This window comes from Orbicella franksi, chromosome 4 (genome assembly GCF_964199315.1).
Source record: "Orbicella franksi chromosome 4, jaOrbFran1.1, whole genome shotgun sequence".
Lineage (NCBI taxonomy): Eukaryota > Metazoa > Cnidaria > Anthozoa > Scleractinia > Merulinidae > Orbicella > Orbicella franksi.
In genome coordinates, this window is record NC_138148.1 from 28172301 (window position 1) to 28181196 (window position 8896).

The window sequence follows — 8896 nt, forward strand, 5'->3', positions numbered from 1 at the left end:
CAGCTTTTAATGCCTGGAAGTCAAGAGGAAATGACCAAATTTCAAGACTATACAGTGGCATCCTCTAAAGTACATGTTGAATGCACCTTTCCAAGACTAGATGTCAACCTGCACACGAAGGATGTCTTTGAAAATATTTATAACAGGTGGGTAGACTATAAAGAAGGGTATCCGGTCATTTCGCCCCATGGTCATTTCGCCCCCAGTCACTTCGCCCCAACCAAAAGTCATTTCGCCCCATAATCGAAGTCACTTCGCCCCATACAAAAGTCACTTTGCCCCATACAGAAGTTACTTCGCTCCATGTAAGAAATTAGTGAAATTTGTCGTGAACTTTTCGTTTTGATGTTGGAGTTGGACTGATTTTATGTCAACACCAGTTTGCACAGCAAAACGGTAATCACACTGGGAGAATCCCGTTCCACAAGTACGATGTTACCAACGAAAACAACCATGACATTGGAGGCCTTGCTGACGTACTCGTACTGAATTCTGACAAGTAATACACTCGGCAGACATGTTAACGATGAGAACAAATTTGACTATTTTGATAAAGTAGCGATTGCAGCTCAATGCTGATATGATATACGAGTAAGAGTCGACCACCTTTTACACAGTTCCCGAAGATCAAAATTTTCAATTTGGTAAAAAAACACGTTTGGATTGGTTGATTGGAACAATAGCTGTTTACTAATTGATTACTGAAGTCTAACCTCCATTAAAGTTCGCACATTGCGCGGGTAGTAGGTGTGACAAGAAAGAAACAACACAGTCTTAATTACCAAAGTTGCATGCACTGGAAAACTAAAAGCAGTTTAAGGCGTTACGTTGCAAGGTCACTATTCCAAGAGTGATAGAGAATCTTTTAAGATAACACAACTAGTTGACGTTAAGATCGTATTCCGAATTTTCAGATAAACAAGTCTTTGAAAGGTCGGCGCGTTGTGCCAAAAAAAAAGTCTCACCTTGAATTAACACAAGTTCACACATTGCACGTGGGTACTTTGTTGCTATGTAAGTGCCACAAGTTACTGGGAGGATTATAACATCAGCTGGGCAAATGGAGACAATCTTGTAAGCATATATACACTTTAATTATATCATGGAGCGAAGTAACTTCTGTATGGAGCGAAGTAACTCTTGTATGGAACGAAGTGACTTCGATTATGGAGCGAAGTGACTTTTGGTTGGGGCGAAATGACTGGGGGAATTGAAAATGCCCTCTATCATTCAACTGATCTGAGACACCACATGGATCTATCGAGCTACGTTATAACTATGTTTTTTTAGGGGGGGGGGTGGGAGGGGGCAGGGAGCGAGTCTTTAGACGTTTCTCGAGCGGAGGAAGAATTAAGCGTAGGTAGAAGAGTCTTTCCTTTTAGCTTACCCTAAGGTGGTCACAAGTAGAGTTTTATTTTTATATTACATAAACTTATTTTTGATTCTGGTATTTGGTTTTGTGGAAGGATAGTTATAACGCGTGTATTTCTAAGGTCAGCGAAGAACCATCGGTTTGTCAGTAATTCTAAACGTGAATGTGTCAGCCAGGACAATAGTTCCTTTTCGTGTCATCGACCAATCGTCTTGATTTCGACGCAGTACAGTCGGTTGTACTAGTATTAGCTTGTGTTACTTTGCATATATGTTTTTCTGTAGCCTATGAGCCAGCGCAGTTAATGTTAGTAACGTGTTACTCTTTGCCTACAGGCCAATCCACCTTCCTTTACGTGTTCTTGTCACCATGGGAACGTTCAGTGTGTCAAGTAACATCACGATTGAGTTTAATGTCTCTTTGCTGAGGTAGGTTCAACAAACAGTGACTGTGTACTATGTTGGCGCCAAAACGTGTTACCTAGAACGCAAGAGAGCTAGCAGTGATGGTTTGATTTTGAAGAAAAGTGCTCAACAAAAACCAGCAATCCTTTAGGAAGTGAGAATGACTAACGACGAGGAGTGTAGCCTCTTGTAAGCGTTCAGTTAGTTAAGGTGCAGTGCGAAAGACGGTTTGAGTAAAAAAGAGTGGCTTACTGCCAGGAGCGAAGAAACGCATTCTCTGACTTTACTGTGTCGTACTACTCCCCCACTTTTTTCTTGACAACGTCGCTCTGTAACCCAGCTAACCGAGAAAAGTCTTTAGTGCCTATGACAAGAATGAAAGTAGATTACATTATGGAGAAGCTTGAGAATGGGAGGTAATGGCAGTAATTTTCCAGTGTGATTCAGATTTCTTAGTGTGAGTTCGCTTCAAAAATGCCAGTCTCGATTACCTTCCCTGTGCAATCTCGGGCTGCTGGTCTTATTTTCCTATTTGACAATGACACTCGGAAAGTGTCCTCCAACCGCCCTGAGTGGCTGATCGATCATGTTGTCAAACAAGTTCCTTTTTTTTGGCAAACCGATATATTCTTTACAGTTACGTACTTTAGTCTTAGGTGAATTGCTTCAAACAACTTTTGTGTTTTCACTGACGAATTGGCCTCTAAACTGATTTTCTGGTTGGTTATTTGGCAGATTTATCATTGATGATGCGGCGTTATATCTGTCGGACAAATGCAGTGGTTCAGCAAATATTAGAAGTAAGTTCTATTAATTGATGCAAATGATTTATTTTCGTTGATGATTTATGATTCAGGTATTGTTTTTCTTCCAGATTATGTATGTGTTTTAGATCTTGGAATGTTTAAGCTGTCCCTTTTCACGTCTGATGCAGTGAACAGGTAAGAACTCCAAACAAATACATTGACGTTTTTCATGTAAATGAGTTCTTCCATTGAAGAAATAGTAAGCAGTGAGAATCTTCTTGTGTTCGTGAGGAAGGAGAGACAATAACCCAAGTTCGATATATCAAAATTCCAACGTGGCACCGAGGTCTTCGGTCGAATTTCGACATTTTATCTCTTTTTTTTCTTTGTATCAAGTCTCAAGGGCTATTGACATTTCCAGGCTTACACTAGATATATAAAAGTAGGTTTTCAAACGTTTGGGAAGAATGCAAGGACCAAATTAAATCTAATCGCGCTTTCCGATAACGAACCTTCAGGTCACTAGATCAATTGTAAATAGCGCGCAAATTCTCGAGTTACAAAGTGAACCAACGGTAACAATTGTTGCAAGAGCCCAGTTACGTTGGTACACCTGGTTTGTACTTTATCGTATGAATTCAAATTAGTCTCGTTGAACGATGCTTATCAATAATAATTAGGGTTCCTTGAACTTCTTTAATTGGCTGAGAGTTTGCTGTTTCGTAAGAGAGCAGTGTAGTGTCTTAATAGACATATTGTTTTGTTGAGTTATGAAGTCACAGAGAGGTTTGCCGCTTCAACGTATTATTGAATTTAAAATGAACGAAAGTCAACGTAAAACACCGGCCAGAGTAAAATTTAAAGGCTCTCGTGACAAACATTAAGTTATTTTTGGACCCTGAATGAAAATAACACACGTGAAACAAGCACACTGCTAAGAGTAAATCTTATCAGGGTTTCTTTCCGTTCATTTTCTGCAAGGGGAAAATACAAACCGGGAGTGAACCGGGCAGGGGTTCTGGGACCAGTGTGACTACCGTGCTAGAGCTATCAATTGCACTCTTCACTGTCTGTGATTGTCTCGCTGGTCTTTCAGAAGCAAATTGTAGAGAGTGCTAAAAAAAACGTGGAAGGAACGCTTAAAGTTATGCAGAGATGCCTCTGGAACGTTCTAAGATTTACATAAGTGTGAAAACTTGTGAGTTCAGCTGGACATCCATTCATTATTAGTGTGTGTATTCAAGGAATAAAAGTTTTGCCAACCGGACTAGTTAACGACGTCATTAATTACAAATTCAAAATAGTAACGCGACTTGTTACTGTGTTAGTAATATACATGAAAAAATTACACGATTCTGATTGGCTGAGAGCAGTGCAGTTCAAGTGTAACACCAGTGCAAAAAGTAACACCAGTGCAAATTACACATCGTAATTCTGAATTATGATTGGCTGAAAGACAATAAAAAATTTTCGAAGACAATGATGGTATGTAAAATGAGGACGAAAATTTTGTGCGGAAACTTTGAAAAAAGTTTTCTCGAATGAGAAAACATGGCTTCAAGAAAGGTCTTACGACAGTTCCTCTGCGTTAAATTTTTCATGTTTATAGTATTAATAAGTAATCATACGGTTTTTCTCGTTCAATTTGGAATTAATTTGCACTTGTGAGTTTTTAAAAAAGCTCACTCGTGCAAATTAATCCCAAATTGAACTCGAAACCGTATGATTACCTATACTAATATAAATAAGAAAATTGCTCGATTCTGATTGGTTGAGAGCAGTTCAGTTTAAGTGTAACACCAGTGCAAAAGTGTAACACTAGTGAAAATTGCACATTGTAGTTCTGGATTATGATTGGCTGAAAGACAATAGGAAATTTTCTAAGCCAATGATATCACGAAAAATGATGACGAAAATTTTGTCCGGTAACTTTGAAAAAAGTTTTCTCGAATGAGAAAAAAATGGCTTCAAGAAAGACCTTCTGGCACTTCCTCCACGCGACTTTTTTCATGTTTATATTATTAATAAGTAATCATACGGTTTTTGTCGTTCAATTTGGAATTAATTTGCACTTGCAAGTTTTTCAAAAAGCTGAAATTGCACTCGCCGAAGCGGCCCGTGCAATTTCAGCTGTTTGAAAAACTCACTCGTGCAAATTAATTCCAAATTGAACGAGAAACACCGTATGATTATCGGGTATCGTTTTCATTTCTTAGACGATATGCAAGCTATTGGTATGGAAAGCGGTGCAATTGCAGACTCGCAAATAACTGCTTCTTCAGAATGGCACGGCACCTCCAGTCCCAAACGAGCGAGATTGTATACTAAAGAGACTGATGGTTATTCCAGGGACGCTTGGTCAAGTTTGACGAACGATTCGAACCAATGGCTTCAAGTTGATCTTGGTAAAATCACACTTACGTCTGTGACACACGTGGCTACACAGGGAAGAGATTCCTGGTATCCCGGACAGTGGGTAACGAAGTACAAGTTGCAGTTCAGTGACGATGGAGCATCATTCTTGCTTTACAAGAGACAAGGAGGATCTTCAGACGCGGTAAATAGAAATATTATTTAAACAATAGCATCCATTTGGTGCGAAAATATGCTTGGATATTTGTCCGCGGACATTATCTGTTCCGAGAAGCGAACAGTTTCCCATATCGCGCTAAATTTTGATCACCCCTTTTAAGAATACGTGAACCTCTATTTAAGCGGTCACGTAAACCTGGCTATTTCCGAAGGGTGATCGCTTAATCATAGATCTAGAGGTTTAACTGATTACGCTCTGTAGAGACAAAGTTTGAGTTATTCGCTGAACAGGTTGGTAACGTTACTTGCTTTCTTTAGTGTTAGGATAAAAACTGTTGCAACTCATATTGCTTAATATTGCACACGAAAGGTTCCTTTACGGTGGTTTTTGATGGAAACGACAGAAATCAGACAATTAGGGCAGATCGGAATTTCCGGTTTTCGCCTTGAGCGAAACAGGTCACGGTAAACGTTTTCGTGAGTCAGAAAAAAAAGTGATTTGAGAGATAGAGAGAAAAAAAAAAAAAATTATTTACCCGGCTTAGTGTGGGTCCGGATACTGAAAAGCTGTAACTGAGTTCACAGGTTTTTCACTATACGGACCTCTCTGCCGGCAAATAGCAAATATAATTTGAATGAATATCTTGTATTATAGTTCATCAAATATTGTCGCTCGCACGAGATTGGTCTAAACCCGTCACGCGACGGAATATTAAGAATATTCAAGTGATGTTCCCCAATTTTCAGATCGCGCGTATTCAGCGAAAATTATTTGAAGGACGATCAACACAATAGCCTCTATTTGGCTTTAAAAATATGCTCCGATATTTGTCCTTGCAACTTATCTGTTCCTTGGAGCTCACAGTTTTTCTGGAGCTTTACTCGAGGAAACTGTTCACTTCTCGTAGCAGATAACGTCCGCGGAAAAATATCGTAGCTAATAATCCATCAAATATTTTCGCTCGCGCGCGATTGGTCTAAGCACGTCACGTGACCGAATATCCCCCAGCTAAAACTCGGGAATATCCGAGAATATTCCCCAATTTTCAAAACTGCGTGTGTGAAAAATATATGAAGGATAATATGCACAATAGCCTCCATTTGGCGAAAAATATATGCACGGATATTTGTCCTTGGACATTATCTGTTCCTTGAAGCTCATAGTTTTACGCTCTCGGAAAACTGTTCACTTCTCGAAAGAGATAATGTCCGCGGACAAATATCCGTGCATATTTTTTGCGTAAAATTGAGGCTATTGTTTATATATATCCAAGGACTCCACGCACTAGTCAACGGATTTTATAGTAATTTTGTTCGCAAGGCAAGCTTCGAGCGTGTAAAGAGGATCATTGACAGTTTTGGCATCTCAATTGAATTGAAAAATTGAAAATCAGTTATGGTCGTCGTTAATAGAGGGTGACCATCTAACAGAGGGCCATTTGATAGAGGTCTGACTGTAAGAGCTTAAAACATACCTTGTAAAATATATGAACCAAAATAAACTGAACTTGAAAATAAACACTTCTTTTTGTTTGCTCATCGCTGTTTTTTTTTGTTTTTTTTTTTTAGGTTTTCGATGGTAATATTAACCGCAACACAGTTGTCTATCACCATCTAAGTCCACCATCTAAATCCAAATTTAAGTGGTAAAAGTTCAATTGAGGCCTTACACTACTGTAAAATGATATTAAAATTGTTTAAAAAAATCCAAGGTTTCGCCCATCTACGACATCATCAGGGATAAGAAAAAATATTCCGCGTAAGGTTTATATACAGATGTAAAGTAAATCAAAGGCTCCTTCGAGCTACCTCATGGTATATGGTAATTATTCTATGAAGTGCTGTCCTTTGCCTCTTTTGGAACTAAGAAGTGTTGCATTTGTAAGGTGTTAAGTTGAAAAGTGCATCATGTTAATAATCAGCCATTAGTTGAGCATATTCATAGAAATAAGGTCTTCATCTAATATATATAACATTTCGACAGGAAACACTGGTGATCCTTTTAGTGTCTTTTTCTCTGTCTGGATTATGAACATCAGCAGTGCAATTATTGTTTTGACAATTTGTGAAGATTTCAGTAGTTTTAACATCAGCACTGGATGTGTTAGGGTTTTGAACAAACTCACCTCACTCTTCATGGGTTGCAAAGTTATGCCATCTACCCATGCATTTTGCACTTTAATGCCTTCAGTTTTAAATAATTCACTAGTGTCTACAAGATATTTGGCTGCATCTAATACTTTCTTAGGTCTGACAATCTGAAACTGATAGTGATGCTTGTAAACAAGTCGCCTTTTAAGTTTTATTGGAATGGTCTGTGATTTGCTTCTTGGCCTTGAGAGACAATGAACAGTTGAATTTACATCACTTGGCACATTGACAATGTTTCCATGAATAGACAATTGACCACCCCTAGATAGTTCACGGATTTGCATAAAAGGTATACAAGGTAATATTTATTAGTCGCTCTTCTAGTGATGTGAAATTCAATACATTAGGCTTATAAGGAAAATCCATCTTATTGGCTTTAGAACAGCTGGGTAACCTGCCTTGTTTTAGACCTTTTTTATTGCAAGTTAGACAATTGCTTTTTCAGACTTTTTTTAGACTTTTTTTTATTGCAAGTCATGCAGATCCATTCAGTGTCATTGACACTTTTAAAACCAGTAAGACAGGACTCAACAATGTGTAGTGAACATGCCCTATATTTGTTTGGATCACATTTCACTACAGAGCACTTGAACCAGTACAATTGGTCACAACAAGTGCATACATATTCTGGGCCACATGCAATGTTTTTGTAAAACAAATTTATCATAGAAATTGCATCGCACTTGTTTTCTTGTGGCTGCAACTCATGACTGCTACGTGTTAGTAGCGATACACTTGCCAGAGCCTCAGCCTTTTGTCTTTTTCTTACCGACTGTTTGGTTATTTGCCTTATGTGCTGTGGGTTGTCTGATTTTCGTTTTCTGAAGGAGCGCTGCTCAATTTCTCTGACATGTTCTGGGTTCAATTTTGTTCTTTTAGCAGCCTGGTGTTTCTTGTTCCTAGATGTTTTGCTATTAATGTTGCAGCCTTGTACTCGTTTTTGATTCTCATTTATTCTAAAGTTATCATCAGCTCTTCTGTCTTTCATGTATTCTCTCATGTATTTTCTGCTTTAAGCTTTACGTTTTTCACTGTTATCAACTGGTTTGTTTTCATTTGCATTTTTTGTTTGTTTGCTGTTGTCTCTTATCTCCATTGTTCTGTTTTCTACTATGGAAACATAATGAAATTCATCTAGGTGTCCAATGTAAATGTTTAGGACATTTGTAACATTCACCGGCTCAACAACAGTAACTGGAGAAAAAGTTGGATTTGATTCAGCAATATGAATTGATAAATTAAGACAATTGGCAACAGCTTGAATTATGATAGCATCAGCCCATGTTCCTTGACATGACATTCTTTCCAAATAACCTTGCCAAGAATGCTCAGTTTTACTCTCTAAATTGTTCAGGGTGATTCATTAAATACTGAATGCCAACACTGCAGACATAGAAATGACTATGAGGATTTCCATAGAGTTGATGGTATGGTATTTTTAACTCCGTTCTCGGTGTTTAAAAATGTGGTCAAACACAGTCTTTCTTTTTTGATGTATTACTTCATCTCATCAGTTGGCAGCTGGTATTCTTATTCTGTAATTACCAATTAAGGTAGGCTTTTAGCCTGACAGTCAAAGACGTGCAAGGACAAAATATTAAATGTTTTTTTCTTTTTTTTTTGCGATTAGGTAGGGATACGTGCAATTTCTGAAAAAATGTCTTCGCAAGGAAAGCTTACAATTAACCTTC

General features: G+C 38.2%; 1 protein-coding gene and 1 pseudogene across 1 annotated transcript; both read left to right on the plus strand.

Annotated features, from left to right (window-relative positions):
* The window catches only part of LOC145484535 (autophagy-related protein 2 homolog B-like), a 34660-nt pseudogene extending 31726 nt beyond the window's left edge, over positions 1 to 2934 (plus strand).
* A 1809-nt stretch (positions 2935 to 4743) lies between these two features.
* Positions 4744 to 6704, plus strand: LOC145484536 (retinoschisin-like). The gene is made up of 2 exons (XM_081463130.1): positions 4744 to 5079; positions 6624 to 6704. Exons 1-2 carry the CDS (start codon positions 4744 to 4746, stop codon positions 6702 to 6704), a joined length of 417 nt encoding a protein of 138 aa, XP_081319256.1.
* The last annotated feature ends 2192 nt before the right edge of the window (positions 6705 to 8896 follow it).